This window comes from Tachyglossus aculeatus, chromosome 20 (genome assembly GCF_015852505.1).
Source record: "Tachyglossus aculeatus isolate mTacAcu1 chromosome 20, mTacAcu1.pri, whole genome shotgun sequence".
Classification (NCBI taxonomy): Eukaryota; Metazoa; Chordata; class Mammalia; order Monotremata; family Tachyglossidae; genus Tachyglossus; species Tachyglossus aculeatus.
In genome coordinates, this window is record NC_052085.1 from 24104589 (window position 1) to 24128238 (window position 23650).

Here is a 23650-nt window from a genome sequence, read left to right on the forward strand (position 1 = left end):
ACTTCCCAAGCGCTTAGTACAGTGCTCTGCACATAGTAAGCGCTCAATAAATACGATTGATGATGACAGGGTAGGGGCCTGGGAGTCACAAGGTTTGCTGCCATTTATCTGCTGCATGGGGACAGGGTAGGGGCCTGGGAGTCACAAGGTTTGCTGCCATTTGGTTTTGTTCTCTGTCTCCCCCTTTTAGACTGTGAGCCCACTGTTGGGTAGGGACTGTCTCTATATGTTGTCAGTTTGTACTTCCCAAGCGCTTAGTACAGTGCTCTGCACATAGTAAGCACTCAAATACGATTGATGATGACAGGGTAGGGGCCTGGGAGTCACAAGGTGTGCTGCCATTTGGTTTTGTTCTCTGTCTCCCCCTTTTAGACTGTGAGCCCACTGTTGGGTAGGGACTGTCTCTATATGTTGTCAGTTTGTACTTCCCAAGCGCTTAGTACAGTGCTCTGCACATAGTAAGCGCTCAAATTCGATTGATGATGACAGGGTAGGGGCCTGGGAGTCACAAGGTTTGCTGCCATTTGGTTTTGTTCTCTGTCTCCCCCTTTTAGACTGTGAGCCCACTATTGGGTCGGGACTGTCTCTATATGTAGCCAATTTGTACTTCCCAAGCGCTTAGTACAGTGCTCTGCACATTGTAAGCGCTCAATAAATACGATTGATGATGACAGGGTAGGGGCCTGGGAGTCACAAGGTTTGCTGCCATTTATCTGCTGCATGGGGACAGGATAGGGGCCTGGGAGTCACAAGGTTTGCTGCCATTTGGTTTTGTTCTCTGTCTCCCCCTTTTAGACTGTGAGCCCACTGTTGGGTAGGGACTGTCTCTATATGTTGTCAGTTTGTACTTCCCAAGAGCTTAGTATAGTGCTCTGCACATAGTAAGCGCTCAAATACGATTGATGATGACAGGGTAGGGGCCTGGGAGTCACAAGGTGTGCTGCCATTTGGTTTTGTTCTCTGTCTCCCCCTTTTAGACTGTGAGACCACTGTTGGGTAGGGACTGTCTCTATATGTTGCCAATTTGTACTTCCCAAGCGCTTAGTACAGTGCTCTGCACATAGTAAGTACTCAATAAATACGATTGATGATGACAGGGTAGGGGCCTGCGAGTCGCAAGGTTTGCTGCCATTTGTCTGCTGCATGGGGACAGGGTAGGGGCCTGGGAGTCACAAGGTTTGCTGCCATTTGGTTTTGTTCTCTGTCTCTCCCTTTTAGACTGTGAGCCCACTGTTGCGTAGGGACTGTCTCTATATGTTGCCAATTTGTACTTCCCAAGCGCTTAGTACAGTGCTCTGCACATAGTAAGCGCTCAATAAATACGACTGATGATGACAGGGTAGGGGCCTGGGAGTCACAAGGTTTGCTGCCATTTGGTTTTGTTCTCTGTCTCCCCCTTTTAGACTGTGAGCCCACTGTTGGGTAGGGCCTGTCTCTATATGTTGTCAGTTTGTACTTCCCAAGCACGTAGTACAGTGCTCTGCACATAGTAAGCTCTCAATAAATGCGATTGATGATGACAGGGTAGGGGCCTGGGAGTCACAAGGTTTGCTGCCGTTTGTCTACTGCATGAGGACAGGGTAGGGGCCTGGGAGTCACAAGGTGTGCTGCCATTTGGTTTTGTTCTCTGTCTCCCCGTTTTAGACTGTGAGCCCAATGTTGGGTAGGGCCTGTCTCTATATGTTGCCAATTTGTACTTCCCAAGCACTTAGTACAGTGCTCTGCACATAGTAAGCGCTCAATAAATACGATTGATGATGATGATGATGACAGGGTAGGGGCCTGGGAGTCACAAGGTTTGCTGCCGTCGGTCTGCTGCATGGGCACAGGGTAGGGGCCTGGGAGTCACAAGGCTTGCTGCCATTTGGTTTTGTTCTCTGTCTCCCCCTTTTAGACTGTGAGCCCACTGTTGGGTAGGGACTGTCTCTATATGTTGCCAATTTGTACTTCCCAAGCGCTTAGTACAGTGCTCTGCACATAGTAAGCGCTCAATAAATGCGATTGATGATGACAGGGTAGGGGCCTGCGAGTCGCAAGGTTTGCTGTCGTTTGTCTGCTGCATGGGGACAGGGTAGGGGCTTGGGAGTCACAAGGCTTGCTGCCATTTGGTTTTGTTCTCTGTCTCCCCGTTATTGACTCTGAGCCCACTGTTGGGTAGGGCCTGTCTCTATATGTTGCCAATTTGTACTTCCCAAGCACTTAGTACAGTACTCTGCACATAGTAAGCGCTCAAATGCGATTGATGATGACAGGGTAGGGGCCTGGGAGTCACAAGGTTTGCTGCCATTTGTCTGCTGCATGGGGACAGGGTAGGGGCCTGGGAGTCACAAGGTTTGCTGCCATTTGGTTTTGTTCTCTGTCTCCCCCTTTTAGACTGTGAGCCCACTATTGGGTCGGGACTGTCTCTATATGTTGCCAATTTGTACTTCCCAAGCGCTTAGTACAGTGCTCTGCACATAGTAAGCGCTCAATAAATACGATTGATGATGACAGGGCAGGGGCCTGGGAGTCACAAGGTTTGCTGCCATTTATCTGCTGCATGGGGACAGGGTAGGGGCCTGGGAGTCACAAGGTTTGCTGCCATTTGGTTTTGTTCTCTGTCTCCCCCTTTTAGACTGTGAGCCCACTGTTGGGTAGGGACTGTCTCTATATGTTGTCAGTTTGTACTTCCCAAGCGCTTAGTTCAGTGCTCTGCACATAGTAAGCGCTCAAATACGATTGATGATGACAGGGTAGGGGCCTGGGAGTCACAAGGTTTGCTGCCATTTGTCTGCTGCATGGGGACAGGGTAGGGGCCTGGGAGTCACAAGGTTTGCTGCCATTTGGTTTTGTTCTCTGTCTCCCCCTTTTAGACTGTGAGCCCACTGTTGGGTAGGGACTGTCTCTATATGTTGCCAATTTGTACTTCCGAAGCGCTTAGTACAGTGCTCTGCACATAGTAAGCACTCAATAAATACGATTGATGATGACAGGGTAGGGGCCTGGGAGTCACAAGGTTTGCTGCCATTTATCTGCTGCATGGGGACAGGGTAGGGGCCTGGGAGTCACAAGGTTTGCTGCCATTTGGTTTTGTTCTCTGTCTCCCCCTTTTAGACTGTGAGCCCACTGTTGGGTAGGGACTGTCTCTATATGTTGTCAGTTTGTACTTCCCAAGCGCTTAGTACAGTGCTCTGCACATAGTAAGCGCTCAATAAATACGATTGATGATGACAGGGTAGGGGCCTGGGAGTCACAAGGTGTGCTGCCATTTGGTTTTGTTCTCTGTCTCCCCCTTTTAGACTGTGAGACCACTGTTGGGTAGGGACTGTCTCTATATGTTGCCAATTTGTACTTCCCAAGCGCTTAGTACAGTGCTCGGCACATAGTAAGCGCTCAATAAATACGATTGATGATGACAGGGTAGGGGCCTGCGAGTCGCAAGGTTTGCTGCCATTTGTCTGCTGCATGGGGACAGGGTAGGGGCCTGGGAGTCACAAGGTTTGCTGCCATTTGGTTTTGTTCTCTGTCTCTCCCTTTTAGACTGTGAGCCCACTGTTGCGTAGGGACTGTCTCTATATGTTGCCAATTTGTACTTCCCAAGCGCTTAGTACAGTGCTCTGCACATATTTAGGTTGCAAATCACGGAGCTTGTCGGTGGTTAAACTAGGATTAGAATCTAGGTTAAAGATCCACTCCTGTTTTGTTTCCCCCTCACCAGAATAGTTGTTCCTGAAGTGTGGCTTCATTAGCATAAGGGTAAACTGGTTCTTCAATTGTACTTCAGCAATGGGAAAGTGTAGGACAAGTGGAGAAAATGTGATTGCCTTGCATTTAAAGCACATTTTTCCCTGAAAAGCTCCAAGTGTTCCAAAATGCTTTCTAGCCATATTATAATTCATCTCCAGTTCACCCCAGTGGAGTGAGCATATTACAGAAGCCAAACCTGGCAGAGGGATATCTAAGTGACTGGCCAAAGTTCACATACAGGTCAATGTAAAATATAAGAAGAAAACCTACATCTCCCAACTCGATCCTCTTGATTATACCGAACTCTCACTTGTAGTGGAAGCTAGGTTCTCAACCAGCTTTATGATTTGGTGAAATCCAACACTTTTCTGATAGCAAGCCTTATTCACTACCATTTTCAAACGGCTCTAAATCCTGCTGTTTAAATATAAGGTTTTTTATGTTTGAATAAAATGCGGTAATATATTAAAGCGGTCTGTTTTCTTGAAGTGAAGAGGGCAGAATCCAGAGAGCAAACAAACCCAACCCCTGCAAAGGCTCACATTTTCAGAACAGATAAATGTGCCACTGCTCAGAATTTGGAGTACCAGCCCCAAAATATTAGTCTTGGATTATGGGAAGCAGCATGGTTTAGTGGATAGAGCATGGGACTGGGAGTCAGAGGTCATAGGTTCTAATCCCTGCTATGCCACATGTCTGCTGTGTGAGCTTGGTCAAGTCACTTCACTTCTCTGTGCCTCAGTTACCTCATCTGTAAAATGGGGATTGAGACTGTGAGCCCCAAGTGGGACAGGGACTGCGTCCAACCCAATTTGCTTGTATTCTCCCCCAGCGCAGAGTACAGTGCCTGGCACATAGTAAGCTCTTAACAAATGCCATTATGGGACAAACTGTTACTACTATCGGCAACACAAGAATATTTGAACATAGCCAGACAGATGATTTCTCAGGTTTTGGGCACTTGCCTAAAAATACCTGTACCAAACTGGAATCTGCCCCGAATTCAGCTGCTTCAGAAAAACAATGTACCTAAGGCTCATTTATTTAAATACGTTCTTCCAAGAACTCTGTGTGTTTCAAAACAGAATAGAGTACTGTATCCTAATTAGGTTGCTTTAAATACAATGATGGTTTGGTTACACAACGGTACTTAGAACAAAATTAGTAAAGGAGAATTGCCTGTTAGATTAAAGAGTCAGTGGCCTAAGAACTCCCTGAAAGATCTGCCAGAGAGAAAAAAAAGTCATTTTTTTCCATTGAAAAACACTGTCACTTTCAACTGAGGTCATAAGGACTGTGAAGGCCATAAAGGCTATGAGAAGGTTTTGGTCTATATGTACTAACAGTGTTCCTGGGACAGTTAAAAAACTATTAGCTTTTCCTTAAAGAAAAACACTAATCATCTGTTATGGTCTAGGTATCTTTCCAGGAATGTAGCAATAATTGGCTATTCACCTAAAAATGAACCTTATACCTAGAATTTTCTCCCCTCTTCCAGTCTGGAAACCACTTCTCTCCCCACAAAGTCCAACTAAAATTACGTCCCCTCCAGGGAAACTGACTAATATCTCATCTCCTGTCCTTTTTTCTCTTCCCCGCCACCCAATTCACCTGTGCAGTCAAGTCCATACCTGCTAAGCACTTAGGTTCTCATCTAATCCTATTTCCCCATAGCACCTAGGTACCTTTCAACTCATTTGCTCCGTCCTACCTTAAACTCATTTTAGTCCCCTGCTGGACTGTAAACTCCTACTTTATCTTACCATTTTCATCTCCAGTAAGCTAAAAAACCCTTTTAAATTACTCGTGACCTTTAGATTATAGGAAAATTTTTGAAATAAAAGAAAAGAAACAACACTGGGGCAATAATGACAGTGCCTGTTCCCTTTCTCCGAATCAGAGTTGGGAGATTGGATCTGTCTATTGATGTCTTTCTATTTTGACTACAGAATTTGTGTGGTCTACTGCTTTTTGGCTTACCCAGAAATTGGGTGATTCATTGCTTTATTTTGCTCCTAGAATTGTGATTTATTGCTTTTACTATGGATAAACCATCTATGACTATTTAGTCAATGAATTTGTGCTGCACCAAGTACTGATGTTTTCCCACTTTGGTTACTCTTCTGTTATTCTCATCTTATTCCATGTTCCCCATTAATTGAAGGTTACATAAACAGGGGTTACTGAACATACTGTCTCCTTGAATTATTTTGAGAAATTGCACAAATGGGTGCATTGGAATTTTAATTTTACTTCAAGATATTAGAAAATTCACATTTCTACATTATGTATAAAAGTCACTTAAAATCAGAAAAGCCTATTCCTTTTATCTGCCATGATTCTGATGATCATCATCTTACAGAGCCCCAGGGATGAGTTTCATTCTCTCTGTCAGTGTCTAAACTCCTTGTGGGCAAGGAACAATGTTGCTTCAACGTGTTGTGTTTTCCCAAGCAATTAATGGAGAACACCATTCCCTACAGGAGCTCAACGAATACTGTAACTTCAACTACTGCTAGCTCTGATTAGATCTTGTTGCAACGTGGCTCTCGTGGGTTGGAAATGAATAGAGGATGGCAGGATAGGCAAGCTGTTACTATAAGTGTCGTTGAAGGAAGGCAGTTTCAAGAGTGCTGGGATACAACAGTGGCAGATAATCAACTGAACAGAAACAAGTTGTGCATTTTGAGCAAAAGCTTTGGTCAGATAAGGAGGCTACAGTCACTAAACAAAGACAGGTTCGATACGTGGTAGCTGTAGATACCGGGTGCAAGGTGGAAAGGATCTGAGTCACTCAGAGTCATCATCCCCTGTTGCACACACTTAAAAAAAGAGTCAGTAAAGTCAAAGTTAGAATGTCACTTCATCATGTCAGATATTAGGATGATGGGCTATCGGAAGACACTGTGATTTTCAAACTCTATTAATAAGCCCACCGATAATTTAAACCTTTGGCACTTTTTCAATGGCTAGAGAATGAATAATTACGCGAAAGATGTGCAGATCATAGAATGTAACACATTAAATGAAAAGAGAAGGAATAAAAAATTGACCACAATTTTGCTGTCGACTGAAATCCAGGAAATGCAAGATCAGATTTTCCTCATCTGGTATTCTACTACCTGAGCAATCATGGTGTTTCCCATGATGAAAAATTCAGATGTTTTCTTTGGGAAAATATCGCTTGAACCCACTATCATTTGTCTAATTCTTTTCAGGTATGAGCATGGCTTCTGAAAACTGAATTTGCTCTTTATTAAGAACACATCTCCTCCAAGAGGCCTTCCCTGACTAAACACTCATTTTCCTCTTATCCCACTTTTTTCTGCATCACCCTTGCACTAGGCTTTGAATGTTTTATTCACCTCCCCTCAGTCCCAAAGCACTTAAGCACATACCCATAATTTAAATCACTTATTTATATTAATATCTGTCTCCCCCACTAGACTGTAAGCTCATTGTGGTTGGTAGGGAACATGTCAACCAACTCTGTAACACTGTACCCCTGAAGTGCTCTGCACTCAGTAAGCACTAAAGAAATATGATTGATTGATTTAAAAAAAAGCAAAAACAAAGATTGTACTTCAGTCTGGACTGGAAACTTGAAAAGCCCTCATCTCTAACTTTTGCATCCAATTATAGTTCAGGCCTGAAGTAGCGGGGAAGGATTTTTCCAACAATTCTTTACAAGGTTCTCTTTACTATATTAGCACTTCTGATTTCCTCCACAGAATTTATCATCTGTCTTCGACTCCACTTTACATTAGAAAGGAAAATGCTCTTAGTATCTTTCAGCGTACAGATATTCTCTAATATAGCAACTATGCAGAGTAATAAAAAAACCATTTAAATCTATCTGTGGTCTTAAATCTCAAATAACACCTTGGAAGGACCCCCAGGAGATTTTTCATGCGCGTGTTTAAAGTTGCTGCTTTAAAATATTAAATTAAGAAAGAAAATAATTGCAGATTTTGGTGTGGAAATTCAGCAAGGTTCCCTTGAGTCATGGCACAGATTCAGTTTCTGATACTAACAAGCATTTATTTTGCATGAAAATAGTTTGCTGCAACATGAACATTGATTGTGAATTCGAACCTTGTGGTTTGGGATGAGAATGATGTTCAACAGGCAAAAAGAGTGAGATTGTGATCAGACAGGCATAATTTTCTGAACATGTGACTGCCCAGGGAGTGCTATGGGGAAAATGAAAATGAAATCTTCATGATAGAGTAATAATAGTGACTGGAGTATTTGGAAAATGGGGATTAAGAGTGTGAGCCCTTTGTGGGACAAGGACTGATTACCTTGTATCTACCTCAGTGCTTATAACAGTGCTTGGCACATAGCAAGTGCTTAGACTGTGAGCCCACTGTTGGGTAGGGACTGTCTCTATATGTTGCCAACTTGTACTTCCCAAGCACTTAGTACAGTGCTCTGCACACAGTGAGCGCTCAATAAATATGATTGATTGATTGATTAACAAATTGATTAACGAATTAACAAATTGATTGATTAACGAGAAGCAGCGTGGCTCAGTGGAAAGAGCACGGGCTTTGGAGTCAGAGGTCAGGGGTTCAAATCCCGGCTCCACCAATTGCCAGCTGTGTGACTTTGGGCAAGTCACTTAACTTCTCTGTGCCTCAGTTACCTCATCTGTAAAATGGGGATTAAGACTGTGAGCCCCCTGTGGGACAACCTGATTACTTTATAACCTCCCCAGCGCTTAGAACAGTGCTTTGCACATAGTAAGCACTTAATAAATGCCATCATCATCATCATCAAATACCATTATTGTTATTACTTAAGAGCTTACCATGTGCCAGGCACTGTACAAAGCGCTGGGGTGGAATAACCAAATCGGGCTGAACACAGTCCCTGTCCAATGTAGGGTTCACAGTCTCTACTCCCATTTTACCAGATGAGGTAACTGATGCCCAGAGAAGCGAAGTGACTTGCCTAAGGTCACACAGAAGACAGTGGAGGTATAAGAACCCTCGACCCTCCGACTTCCAGCTCTATCCACTACGCTATGCTGCTTCTCCCCTCATCTCTCCTACAATTTCAAAGCCCAAGCTCATACAGAGATATTGGTGAGGCCCACTGCCCTTGGCCAGTCACAAGTCTTTTCCTAACAGGCAATGACCCTAGCATAACTGTGACCGGGCCCTGAAATTACTAACAATATAACTAATGACTGAGGCATGTATTAAGCACTTACAATGAGCAAAACACTGTACTAAGCACTGGGGTAGACACAGGACAATCAGACCAGACACAATCCTTGTCCCACATGGGGCTCACAGTCTACATTTTACAGATGAAGGAACCGAGGCACAAACACATTAAAAGAGACCTGCTCGAGGACATATAGGAGGAGAGTTGCATTGCCAGATCTTCTGTCCCCTGGCCTTGTGTTCCTTCCACTAGATGACACTGAATTGTCCTGCTATCAGTCATTCTTTAGAATTCCTGAAGCTCTGACCCTTTCCCAGAAGTCAAAAGGACTTCCCTGTAAAGTCTGCCTCACACATCTGAGAGGTTAAAGCCCTGTTGACACCAAGCCCCAAAAGACAGTAGGGAGTAAATGGGGTGAAGGCTTCATTCTAATCCCAACTGCCACTTGCCTGCTGTGTGACCTCAGGCAAATCACATAACATCTCTGTGCTTCAGTTTCCTCTCCTATAAAATGGTGATTAAAAACCTGTCCTCCCTTCTCCTTAGGTTGTGAGCATCATGAGACACAGGGACTGGGTACAACTTGATTATCTTGTAGCTACTCCAGTGGTAAGCACATAACTTGGCACATAGCAACCACTTAAATAACACAACTATTATTATTATTATTCTCCTGCCTTTGCTTTTGCTCCCTCATTGTGTCTGTCTCTAGTCCTTTCCCTGACCTATATTCATAGAGTATGAGCCTCTTGAGGGACAGAATCTGTTTCTAATTCCCACCTGTGAGTGCCTTCCTAATATTGAGGAAGGTGCTCAGCGCACAGTAAGCATTTGTCTTTTGCTGGGGAGTCATCTCTGACACACAGTGACTCCATCACACATCCCCCCCAGAACGTCCCACTTTCCCTTGTAGTGTGTCCATGGAGTTTTCCTGGTAAAAATCCATAAGTGGTTTACCATTGCCTCCTTCTGTGCAGTAAAATTGCCATGCCTCTCCCATGCCACTGCTGCCCAGCACAGGTGAGTTTTAACTTGTAGCAGATTGCCTTCCACTCGCTAGTCACTGGCCAAGCTAGGAGTGGAATGGGTATGCCTCTGCTTGAGTCTCCCTCCCATAGTCAAGACTGGTAGAGAATTGGAAACTCTCCAGGTGTGATCCTGAGAGGAGGGCCTCTAACTACTACTAGAACAGTGCTTGGCACATAGTAAGCACTTAACAAATGCCATTATTATTATTATTATTATTATTATTATTATTATTATTATTCTTACTTTGATTTTCTGCACCAGTTGCAGCAAAGACTCCCCCTGGGATGGAGGCAGCAGGGTTTCTCACCTCCTCCAAGAGTTGAATTTTGCCTGTCTGAACCCAGGACAACTTCCATGGTCACCTGGCCTGCTCGGCACTAAGAAATCTGGATCTGTAAACCAGGGGTATCGAGCCCCGAAAACTGCTGTGCTGCGAAGGTTGAGCTATACAGTCACCTGAGCAGCAGCATGGTGGATAGTGGACAGAGCACCTGCCTGGGAGTCAAGAGGTCACGGGTTTCAATCCTGGTTCCACCACTTGTCTGCTGTGTGACCTTGGGTGTGTTACTTAACTTCTCTGGGCCTCAGTTAACTCATCTGTAAAACAGGGAGCGAGACCGTGAGCCCCATGTGGGACAGGGACTGTGTCCAACTCAATTTGTTTTCATCCGCTCCAGAGCTCAGGACAGTGCCTGGCGAATAGTAAGTGATCAACAATTATAATTATTATTATTAAAACCCACAGGGCTGCTGCTCAGGAGAGCTGGAGTAGGTGGGTATTTTGCTATCAGGGCCTGGAGTCCATTGGGAATGTGGCCCCTCCCACATCCACGGCCTTCACCCAGGATTTATGGGTCAGGACTGCCGAGTCTCATATCAGACTGAGAAGCAGCGTAGCCTAGTGGATAGAGCATGGGCTTGGAAGTAATAATAATAATAATAATGGTATTTGTTAAGCGCTTACTACGTGCCAAGCACTGTCTGAAGCACTGGGGTAGATACAAGGTAATCAGGTTGTCCCATGTGGGGCTCACAGTCTTAATCCCCATTTTATAGAAGGATCTGGGTTCTAGTCCTGACTCCACCACTTTCCTGCTGTGTGATCTTGGGTAAGTCACTTCATTTGTAAAATGGGGATTTAAGTCTGTGAGCCCTACTTGGGTTGGACTGTGTCCATCCCTATTTGCTGTTATCCACCCCAGGTCTTAGAAGAGTGCCTGGAACATAGTAAGCACTTAACAAATATCACTGTAATTAGCAGGGCAGGGACCAGTAATAATCATTATCAGCATCGCAGTTGCCTCCGTGACAACTGGGTGGATGAACTGTCATCATGTCTCCCTGGGCCGAGGGTTGGGTGATCGATTAACTGTATGCCCGTCCAACACACTGCCATTCATCACTCTGACTGCTACTGCTAAAAAGGCCCTTGGCCTAGTTATGTGTTCAAGAAGACTTGGGCACTTTTTAAAGTTTTTTCAAATTGCTAAAAATCTACTGTGAGAAAGACAAATGCACATCTGTATGAAGACAATGAGATCAACCCTGTGTTCCCTCTCATTGGGAACACGGTATGCGGACTCGTCAATTTCTCAAATTCCAGGGAATAGTTGAGCCAATGTACTGCTGTGAAGCTTGAAAATTTTAATCAGCTGCAGCCTGAAGAGTAAAAGCTTGGGAATTCTCTGGCTTCCAGCTGATCATGACCTTTGGCTATGGATCTTAATCAAAGGAGTTATGAAACTGGACTCTGGGTAAGTGGCAACTTAATTTTCCAGAAAATTACCCTTACACCTATTCTATTTCTAAAGAGTTTTGACGTGTCATGACAAAGGTCTCACCTAATAAACAAACTCCTCTGGGGTTAGGCCCTTTAGACTTGGGCATTTAGTCAATTATGGTTCAGGCTACTAAATAATATGATATTGATCCAAAACAATCATTAGAGTTTACAAACAAGCCAAGCTACAGCTAAGGAATAACAAATTCAATTATGTGATTTTCTGGCATCATTTTCCAGACTCCTCATGAGCAAAACAGTATATTTTCTACCTGTTTGCATTATGTGCCTTACAATGACAAGTTTTCTCTCTGCCCTGTTTAAAAATTTAAGCCCCCAGATCTAACCAGTTTTAAAACTTTAGTTTTCCTTTAGAGAAAACAGTGCTGAATTTTTCAAACTCATAATTATAGACCACTTTTCTCATTCAGTCTACCCCTGAAAGAATCCAGTTATGGGACCTTTTCAATATCTGATTAATATTTCATTGAAGGGAAATTTTCTAAAACCAGTACATTAAATTACCTCTAATAAACTCAGCAATGGATAATTCTGCTCAGCTTTGAGACAGTGAGAGAAACCTGTAAAATGTTTGAAATTATTTCTCACTTGTAAAGCAATATGAAATCAATATTTTAGTATTTGGGGGAACTCAATAAGGAGAATTGAGCCTTCCTTTGGGGGAAACTACAAAAAGGCAATTAAATTGCCAGAAAGAGGAGGGATTAGTTTAGTAGTGATTATAAAGCAACTGGCAGCTCAGTTAGTGATATGCTCCATCCATCAGGGAAAGGACGGTGTTCACAGGAGATGGGTTGATCAATCATTTAATCAGTGATATTTCTTAGCGCTTACTTTGTGCAGAGCACGGTACTCAGGGAACCCCCAAGACTGGGGAGGATTTGGTGGCCGCTTTCCCGCTTGCAGTGGCCACAAGAAGAATGCTTGCTAGAATGATTTTAATAATGACAAAAAAAATTTCCTATGTGAGGACAAATAGAAATGAGATGGTACAAATTAGTCTGGAGAAGAAACGGGGTGAATTATTAGCTTCCTTCAAGTCTGTCCTAGTGGAAAGCGCACGGGCCTGGGAGAGAGTTCTGATCCCAGTTCCGCCATGTGCCTGCTGTGTGGCCTTGGGCAGGTCACAACTTCTGTGGCTAAATTTCCTCATTTGTAAAATGGGGATTTGATGCCTGCTATTCTTCCTACTTAGACTATGAACCCCATGAGGGAGAGCGACTATCTGACTTGGTTATCTCGCATCTACTTTAGCGCTTAGTGCTTGGCACATAGCATGAATTTAACAAATATCAAAACTAGAATTATTATTCTCCCACCTGTGGTTCTGCTACCAATATATCTATCTCTGGTCCTCTCCCCCACATATAGTCATAGATTTCAAGCCCTTCGAGGGGCCAGGTCCATGCCTAATTTGTATGGGATACCTAAATGCTAAGTGCTGGGATGGATATAAGCAAATAGGGTTGACAGTGTCTGTTCCACATGGGGCTCACAGTCTCGATCCCCATTTTAGAGATGGGGTAACTGAGGCAGAGGGAAGTGAAGTGACATGCCCAAGCTTACACAGCAGATAAGTGGTGGAGCCGGGCTTAGAACCCATGACCTAAGTGACTCCTAGGACTGTGTTCAATCAATCAATCATATTTATTGAGTGCTTACTGTGTGCAGAGCACTGTACTAAGCATTTGGGAAGTACAAGTTGGCTACATATGGCCACTATGCTGTGTTGCTTCAGTCCCGAGGTATCTCTAGATTCAGAAACTGAGGGAACCACTTTAAAACCAGTCATCTCCCTGACCCTCAACCCCGAAAAAATGCACATTAAACTCCGGAGGACAGATTAGAGCCAATATTTTTCAACAGCTGCCTTTCTCTCATTGATGGGTGATATATCCTGCAACAATAAAAGAGGTGGATGGCATTCTCTAGTCCCTTTCTCCTATACAAGTGGTAAATACACTTCTGACATTAATGGAAAAAAAATTAAGACACCAAACACCCCCAGGCATTAGAGAACCTGAAAGATAATGAAATGACATATGGTGGTACAAATGCCACTTACGTACTAATCCCAGGGAAGAAGGTGAGCAGGGGAAACAGGTGAAACTGAAACAAGAGAGAACTCTCCAGAGACAGGTACCAAACAATGCCTAGGGTGCTTGGGGCCAAATTTCAAGATATTAAAGAAAGACTTAATAGAGTTACTACAGCTGGTGAAGAACCTACTGTCATATCTGCTGGGACAAATGCAATTATAAACAGAGAAGTCAAATGGCATGACAGCCCGGATTAGGGCCCTTCTTGGTACTGTAGCAATTATGGGAGCAGAAAACATAAGAGTCAGATAGTTAAAGCCATTTTGTCCTTGTCTTTCTGGCCTGACAACATATAGTTCCTATATAATGTTTTTAGAGAAATATGATAAGTGTGGCCAGCTACCTAAATGAACAAACACCAAAATTAGAAAAAAGAGAACCCTTTGGAAACATTTTCACGGTGGGTAAAAGTGCAAACAACTGAATTACAATTTGAGACCCAAGCAAATCCTAAAATGATTAAACTATTTTCATGTATCAAAATCAACATGCTATGTACCCAGCTGTGAGGAGTGGGAGAAGACATGAATCTGAACACATTTAGAGATGTGTATGGCACCTCATATATTCTGAGAGATGCAATTGGCTCTTGAAAATTCAATGAGCTGATAATACTAGGTTTCAATACGTTCCAGGTGCGCAAGATAAAACTAGTCTTACAAACAACTGAAAACGTATAGGTTAATAAACTGCAATTGTCAGCTATAGACAACTGTAGAGAATCAATTTGGCCTGAGAACAGAAATACTAGAATTTTCGACATGCACTTCGAAAAAAGAGAGATGTGGGGATAAAATACAATGGGAACTAACAGCTATGATTATGTCTGTAATGCTATACAGACAAAAGCAGTTATTACCGGTCCTAAAGACTCAGAAAATTGTATGAGGACACTATTTGGCAGACCACTGGTTTACCTATTACCCTACCCCTTCTGGAATGTAATTTAATTGAACAAGTAGCACCTCTGTTTAGCTGTGGAGTCTGGGGATCAACAGCAAGGCCAAATAAACGTGGTAGGGGGAAGTCAGTAGCAGGATGTTCACTTTAAGGCAAGGCTTTGGGTAGACCAAAAGAATACATGGCCAAATGTAAAACACTGCCAACACAAATACACAACATGAAGCAGCAGAGCCTAATAGAAAGAGCAAGGGCTGTGGAGTAAGGGTATCTGGTTCTAATCCCAATTCCCCCTCCAAGGGTGACCTTGGGCAAGTCATTTAACTTGTCTGTACCTTAATTGCCTCATTTATAAAATACAGATAAGATACCTAGTCTACCATTCTTCTGGGTTGAATGTCCCATGGGGGACAGGGGTTGTCTAATCTGCTTATGTTGTATCAACTCCAGTGCTTGGCATGTTGTAAGCACTTAATAAATATCACAATTAGTACACTGCAAGGAGTAACTTTAGAGTAACATTTGTGTGTATGCAATGTAAAAATGACTAGAGAACTGCACTGATCTTCCCAGCCAGATTTGCATCTAAGGATGTCATGGGGTCTCACCTCTATCAACTATAAAAAATACTGAATCTGCATATATGTGATATTAGATGGACTTCTTCGGGGACACTAGTTTTTCCTTTGCTTAAGTTTCTATATGGGGATGAACCATTTGAATAAACACCAAAATCTCAATGTTGAAGCACGGGTGATTTTTTTTGAAAGTTTTAAAACCAAACTAATCTCAATGTTGGGTATCTTTTGAGTATTTAATAAAAAAGATGATTTAATGCAATGTGATGGTGGTCTATATTTCTGTCATTTAAGCCTTCAATTACGCCAACTGTAAGTTGAACTAAAATATATAAGCAGTTCACTGAAACCTTTAATGACAGCTGGAATTTGAGGAGAGGGCAATATTGAACTCCAGGGTCAAGAGTCAGAGACTGAAGCAGGAGGAAACTAGTTTCCAAAAAAGAATCGAGGAGGGAATTGGAGTTTAGCTTTTCCCTTTTATTGTTCCCAGCAGCTGTATCCATGATAGCCTTGAACTGGAGAATTGAGCTCATTATAAACCAATCCCTCTCCACTGATGCCCACTTGTAACTCGTATACCAGTGGTCCATTATCAGTGTTAGAAGTTACATGACTAAATCTTACAATTCAGTTCAAATCTGAAAAGAACTGGGGCACTCAGAGCTTTCATTTTATTCTTTTTCATCTAGCAATCAATTCTTGTAGGATGATATATTACCTATAGATAGTAAATTGTTTCAAATCCCTTTGAGTGAACATGAAAATAAGAATAGTGAACCTAGCTATGTTCACTGGACCATGGATTCATTTAGGGCAGCATATTTTCTAATCAAATAACGAAGGAGAGATCCCAAACTCAGTGATGGCCACATTGCCGAAAACTCATCCTACTAAGAATACCTCTGAGGGACAGGGACTGTATCCGACCTGATGAATTTGATGCATAGTGAGTGCTTAACAAATGCTACCAGAAAAAAAAAATAATCCTTACAATCAGAAAGGGACCGGGTACATAATATAATAATAATAATAATAATAATAATAATAATAATAATGATGCCATTTATTTATTAAGCACTTATATTGTGCCAAGCACTGGGGACATTACAAAGTGATCAGGTTGTCCCACAGGGGGCTCACATTCTTAAGCCCCATTTTACACGTGAGGGAACTGAAGCACAGAGAGGTTAAGTGACTTGCCCAAAGCCACACAGCTGACAACTGGTGGAGCTGGGATTTGAACCCATGACCTCTGACTCCAAAGCCTGTGCTCTTTTCCACTGTGCCACTCTGCTTCTCTATCTGAAGACCTTCCGTATACTGGATCTCTCCTTTAAGTGGAGTTCACCCTTGAGCAGATGGAGATTGATTCCAGCTGACTGGAGAAGAGCACCAATTATATGGAATTTCTTGACATCTGGTTAGATGCCAATTCCATCTGATTGGAGAGAATCTCTAGTGAGATGATCAATTTTTGTACTATCAGTGACTGCCTCTGTTGGGACAAAGAGGGTCATAAATATAATTTGATGATAATGATGATGATGATAATGAATACTGACCCAATCTGAGAATTTTCTATTTATACATCTCACACTTATTACAAGGGCTAATTTAAATGGTTCACTATTTATAATTTTCTGAACCGCTCCATTCTAGAATACAGCACAGACTATTAGTGCCAATATACTCATTAAAAGTCACTCCATCATGTGCCTGCACACAATAACTTCCAAACACAAACTGTCTCTCTCAGACATATGTACTGTATAAAGTCAAAACTACTTAGTGAAATCACTTAAGGATGAGAAACTTAGCACTGAAAGCACAACATATATATTCATTCAAGTGTCTTCTTGACCTTTTCTGGTTTTGCTTCATATTAGATTATATGCATAATGAATGCGGTTCATGAAAATTACAATTAAAGCACTCAGAAACATGGAATAACTATGTCAGCTTAGGGAAAACATGCCACTTCATATTGACAAGTGACCAAAATTTGCAGCCTGCACTAAATTAAGCAAAACATGATACATTTTCAGAGATGCTTCCAAACTTAACATTCCCATTTTTGAGATTGTTCAAGGTTTGTCATTTTGCTGCTCTTTTAAATCAGAAGGAAGATCATCTGGTTGCTGCCAGCTGCAGTGAATGTGATTTTTAGATGCATGCTTTACTAAAGACTCACATCAATATGCAAGAACTTTTTCTTCCTAGCTTGCCAGAAGCACTTGCATAATGAAAGAGCACCTCAGTTGGCACTGAGACCTACGTTTCCAACTCTGAGTCAAACGCAAAAGACAGAGTATCTTTAAATAAATACCAACACTTTTTCTCAAAACAGAGGTCAATAAATCATGTGATTAAGTAATCACTGGCATGTCTTCGGCAGAATGTGTCACGTGGTTGCGAATTCCCATATTATCAAATAATATGTAACAGCACTTTTCCATCCCAATCGGGTTCTGCTGCAGCTCTTTTTAAATGTTTTATGCAAAAAGGAACTTGAGAAACAGTGACATTGAGAAATAACTTTAAGCAAATGTTCAGCTCAAAAAGAAGTTTAAGCTTCCAAAGCCATAGCCAAACAAGGCATATACATATTTTAAAAGACCTAGTACTGTGCTTGCATATTAGGATAGAGCTTAAAGCAATATGATTAGCATTCAACTAGATCCCATGGCCATAAGATTTTATATAGACAGGTTTCTTTAACTTGCAGCTCTTTTACGCAAGCAATGCATAATTTGTGTTTAAGATTTTAGTCTGTGGAGTCATTTTTCAGAGCATCAAGGTCAAGAATTCACTATAAAAAAAATTCTCCGTGTAAGCTTTTCCCCACACATACGAATAAACACCAAATTATTGGGGGGTGGGTGCAAAAAATATGTGTTTTTTTCGTTGGTATGAAGTCATGAATATTTGAAGCCTGAAGTCTATAAAATGTTATAGGCAGATGCCCTCGTTCTTTGACAGCTGCAAGATTCCAGCATAGTTGCTAGCAGCATGTACTGATGGCAGAGGCTTGAGGGCACTCAGTCTAAGTAACACTCCTTGCCCAAATCCATTAGTTTCACAAAAGCAGCGGAATACAACAAGGATTGGATCATTCCTCTTCCTAGTATTAGATGTAATATTATTAATGATAATAATAATTGTGGTATTTGTTAAGCACTTACTATGTGCCAGGCACTGTTCTCGGAGTTCACCCAGTTAACACTGCAGCCCTAGAGGGCTAGTTCTTCTGTGATCTTGCTCTCTAACTTACTCCGAGACTTCCTGCTCTTCGCTGCCTTGATGCCTACTGATATGGCAGCAGGATCAAGGCTCTGAAAACCCCAAATCTCTCTCAATTCCTCTGGAGAATGGGGAGGCATGTAGGCTGGGGGATGACACTAGAGAGCTACATACCTTCAAAAATGCTAATCCTTTCTGCATGGCACCCTATGCAGTAGGGGTTGTGTCTGATCTAATTGTATTTTTTAAAAATGGCATTTGTTAAGTGCTTATCCTGTGCCAGATATTCTACTAAGTGCTGGTGTAGATACAAGATAATCAGGTTGGACATAGCCCCGTCCCACAGGGGGTTCACCGTCGCCAACCCCATTTTACAGATGAGGTAACTGAGGCACAGAGAAGTGAAGTGACTTGTCCAAGATCACAGAGCAGACAAGTGGCAGAGTCAGGATCAGAACCCAGGTTCTCTGACTCCTGGGCCCATGCTCTACCCATTAGTCCACGACCCTAGCCCTTAGCACAGTGCTTTTTTTAATTGTATTTGTCAAGCAGTTACTCTTTGCCAGACACTTCACCAAGCCCAGCAGTAGATACAAGATCCTTATAATGTACACCTAGGACTCATATTCTAAATCCTCATTTTCGAGATGAGGTAGCTGAGGCTGGATATGTTTCCTTGCCCAAGTTTACAAAGCAATTGGTGGAACCAGGATTAGAACCCAGGTCCTTATACTATGTGTTTCGACATATTAAGCATGTAACCAACACCACAATTATTAATCTTTTCCACTAATATCCATATAGATACAGATATTATCTAATATCTGTATCTATATCTGCACGCTGCAGAGAAGCAGCATGGCTCAATGGAAAGAGCCTGGGCTTGGAGTCAGAGGTCATGGGTTCAAATCCCGGCTCCACCATTTGTCAACTGTGTGACTTTGGGCAAGTCACTTAACTTCTCTGGGCCTCAGTTACCTCGTCTGTAAAATATGGATTAAGACTGTGAGCCCCCAGTGGGACAACCTGATCACCTTGTATCCTCCCTAGTGCTTAGAACAGTGCTTTGCACATAGTAAGTGCTTAATAAATGCCATCATCATCATTATTATTATTATATTAGTATTATGGTATTTGTTAAGTGCTGTTTGTCAAGGACTGTTCTAAATACTGGAGTACATCCAAGTTAATCAGGTTGGATAGAGTCCCTGTCCACATAGGGCTCACAGTGGAACAGACATGGAATCCCTATTTTATAAATGAGAAAACTGGTGCACAGAGAAGTAAAGTGATTTGTCCAAGGTCACACAGTAGGCCACTGGCAGAACGCAGATTAGAACCCAGGTCTTTTGACTCCCAGACCCATGTTCAACTAGGCGATGCTGCTCCTCCTTCCATTAGGTACCTTGAGTAGGTTCAGGAAAAGGAGAATTTTCTGCTGTGAAACGCATTTCAAAAATTCTGCTTGTCCCAGGCAGACAGGTTCAATTTGGAACTAGTGTTATTGCATTCATGGAAATCCATTTTGGCAAGGCTTAACACAGGTCTTTTGTATGCTATATAAGATTATTACCAAGTCACTTGATGTAACCTTCCTAAAACTGCCTGCAGACTTAATGCATCTCTGAGTTTTCAGTAGAGCCAATGATCAACAGAAGCAAAAATGACCCTTTTTACCCAATATAGCTCTAAATGCTTTTTTTTTCCTGTGAGGGTTTCAGAATGCTAGTGATATGAATAAAACTGACAAAGAAAGAAAATGAAGCGTTAATGAGAGGGTTGCTAATAGACACCCAGTGCTAGTTGATAATGACGACTCCTGGTGCATTGAAATCAATCAATGGTATTTATTGAGTGCTTACTTTGTGCAGAGCACTATACTAAGAGTTTGGGAGAGTGCTAACAAATCACATTTCTAGGTATGCTAGTTGCATTAGTGATTTTTCTTCCCACTTCTTTGGTAACTACATCTGACCCCTATATGTGGGTTATAAACAATGCATGTTTGATTTTCAGAGGCTGAGAAAATTAAGCAGAATAAGTGTAGGATATAGACAGAAAAATAAATGTGACTTTCTTACCAAAAGGGAGTCTTGCTGGTTTAGAAATCTGTGATTCTGGAAGCAGATACCATGAATCTAGAAAACTGCCATCTGAAGTTTGAAGAAAAAAAAATGACAACCTATGTGCATTTTCTTTCAGATTCCTCTCAAATCATGATTTCTTTACCCTCATGCCCTCATTTATTCATCTAACCAGAGATCAAGCAATCAGTGATATCTAAACGCTTACTGTGTGCAGGCCTTCTAAGCCCTTGCACTGTACTGAACACTTAGAAACCCAGCTCTTTCATGACCATGGAGTAATGAGATGCCTATTTTACTTTCCCTTTGACAACCTTTCATTTTTGCTCTGCACATAGTAAGCACTCAAATATGATTGAATGAATGAATGAATTTTGAATAAAACCACCAAATCCTCTAATCTACATTTATTGTCTCTCGACTGCCTCTGCCTCCACTATATTAGGGCAAAAACACAAACATTGCCATTACTAGGTCAGACCAGTGGTTCACTAAGTCCATCATACTATTTCTGGCATGAAACTGGAGGATCCTGAGGCAACAGAATAATCCTTGCCCTCCCTACATCCGTCTGATAGATTATAGATTATATTCCACCATCCTTAACTTTTCCAATGAACTAAAAGCTCTGAATCTTGCCTCAAGTTCCGATTAGCACTTGTGCCCCCACAAATGGATGAATAATTAATCCTGACAGAACTAAAAGCCCTGCTAACGAAAACATGAAAGATTTGTCAAAGAATTCATCCTTTGAGATTCTTTTCCCTTTTTATAACAAAAATGAGTGATGAAGACACCCAAACCTGGCTTTGGAGACAATATGCATGATGCTGGCTAGAAAATAATGACTTGTCTCCATTTTGAAGTGGATTTTAACTGAAAGTCCCAAGTCTCTCATTGGAGCTAAGTAACTAAATATTTCTTCCCTGCTTCCAGTGGATTCATTAAACACTACTAAAAGGAGCCATGGGAGGATGTGGCATTTCCCAAGCCGTAGGTTTTTAGACAAATGTCTTGTTGAGCAGTTTGAATTGTTCTGCACTCACTCTAGAGGGTGGAAACAATACTGCAAAAAGGCAATCTGAGTTCTAGTACCAGCTCAGATCTCGATTTGCTCTGGGACCTTAGACAAGCCATTTAACTTCTCTGTGCAAAACTTTAAAGGAAATTCCAGTCTCCCCCTTCCTTTCAGGAACTTCGTGAGGGCCAGTGAGGCAATATGTGAGAATTCACTTTGAGTTCTCAATACAGAATGGGCTACCTGGGTTAACCCAAGTATAGTTATCGATTGCATAGGCTATTTGAGGCAGATTTTTACATTTTCATCAATTGTGGGCCAACTTTTTTCCACATTGTGAGTCTCAGCATCCACACCTCTGGGCCTTTTGGGGCTCCACTGACTCGTGGCCCTTCACCTTCCCTGAACTGCCATTCAAAGCCTAAGACTACTTCCACGTGTTTTACAAATAGGCCTTTAAGTATAGTTAAATCTCTTACTACATATTGCCTAAGCCACCACACTTTTGGGAATTTGAAAGAAAACCACACAGAATTCTGAAGTATTATTATTTAGCATGGGCTTGGACTAAATAACCTCAAGGTCACTTTCATCCCTTTTGTGGGATGATTCAACGAATGGCCATAGTTTCTTTCAATGCTTATTTGTTTGGCAGAAACAATCTATTCTTCCTTAGGTACATTGGAAAAGTAGCACTACAGGCACAGAAAAGAGAACTGGAGGAGTGAAGGGCTTTAAAGAGAAATTTAAATAGAAATGTTTAAAATACAAGAAAAATAATCCACAGGTAACACAAAGAAATGGAGAACCTAGGAACCACAAGCTACATATGCGCTAACCAATAGCAAATGCCACCATGTGACACCTTAAAAGTCAGCCTACAAGATTGCACTGGAGACAAGTTTCAACCTTAAAAAGCGTATTGCAAGGTGGCAAGTGAAATTTAGAGTTAAAAAACGAGAAACAGCATGGTCCATTGGCTAAGGGCATCACTGTTTCACCGTTGGAATTTACTCTTGAATCATGGGGCCTCCATTTCTTCTCAGACCCAAGTGTAATATAAACTGCCTCTCGCTGTCATGACTCTGAATAAGCTAATGTCTCAAAAGCAGTTTCATCTTTATGATACCTGAAGGATGCCATTTACAGTGATTCACTGAATTAAGAAGCAGGATTTATATGTGTGTGCATGTACATACACACACAATCAAAGATGGTGCTTATTAGGGAGTTTGGATGAGGTAAAATAATTTATGAACCGATATCTCAAATCAACCATCTGAAGTTGAAATAACTGAGGAATTCAGGAAGAATACAAGTCTGATACTAATTTTAAAACCCAGAAAATTATTTTGATATTTGAAAACATTATAGAATTTAGTTTTGTTAGGATTAGAGTTAATTTGAAAACTCACTAATTTCAGGTACTCTGATAATAATGATAATGATAATAGTAATAATAATAATGGCATTTGTTAAGTGCTTACTATGTGCAAAGCACTGCTCTAAGTGCTGGGGAGGATACAAGGTGATTAGGTTGTCCCACGTGGGGAGCTCAGTCTTAATCCCCATTTTAAAGATGAGGTACCTGAAGCACAGAGAAGTTAAGTGAGTTGCCCATGGGCCCACAGCTGAAAATTTTTCAGAGCCAGGATTTGAACCCATGACCTCTGACTGACTCCCAAGCCCATGCTCTTTCCACTGAGCCATGCTGCTTCTCTGCTTGATAGAGGGCAGTTTGTGACCAAGGTGCTTTTCTTAAGGAAAGTCCAAATACTTCATATTGCTTCTAATTGGAACATACACACATACACACACACACACACCCCAACTCAATTTCTGAGGATGTAGGTTTCAATGACTCTTTCCCTAGACTGTAGACTCATTGTAGGCAGGGAACGTGTCTACCCACTACGTTATACTCTCCCAAATGCTTAGGACAGTGCTCTGCATACAGGAAGTGTTCAGTAAATACAATTAAGTATCTGCAATTTCCA

General features: G+C 41.9%; 1 protein-coding gene and 1 non-coding gene across 5 annotated transcripts in view; both read right to left on the reverse strand.

Moving 5' to 3' along the window:
- The window catches only part of CNTN5 (contactin 5), a 665146-nt gene that overhangs the window by 283595 nt on the left and 357901 nt on the right, over window positions 1-23650 (reverse strand). For 3 of the 4 annotated variants that reach the window (XM_038761846.1, XM_038761845.1, XM_038761847.1), the window contains one exon: window positions 20633-20704. The exons of the other annotated variant lie outside the window; for it this stretch is intronic. In XM_038761846.1, coding sequence (XP_038617774.1) covers window positions 20633-20704 — 72 coding nt within the window. The remainder of the gene's footprint in view (window positions 1-20632; window positions 20705-23650) is intronic. 4 annotated transcript variants of the gene reach the window in all.
- LOC119941715 lies at window positions 9932-10069 on the reverse strand. Its single transcript, XR_005455298.1, has one exon. It is a non-coding gene; the product is annotated as a small nucleolar RNA SNORA7 (small nucleolar RNA).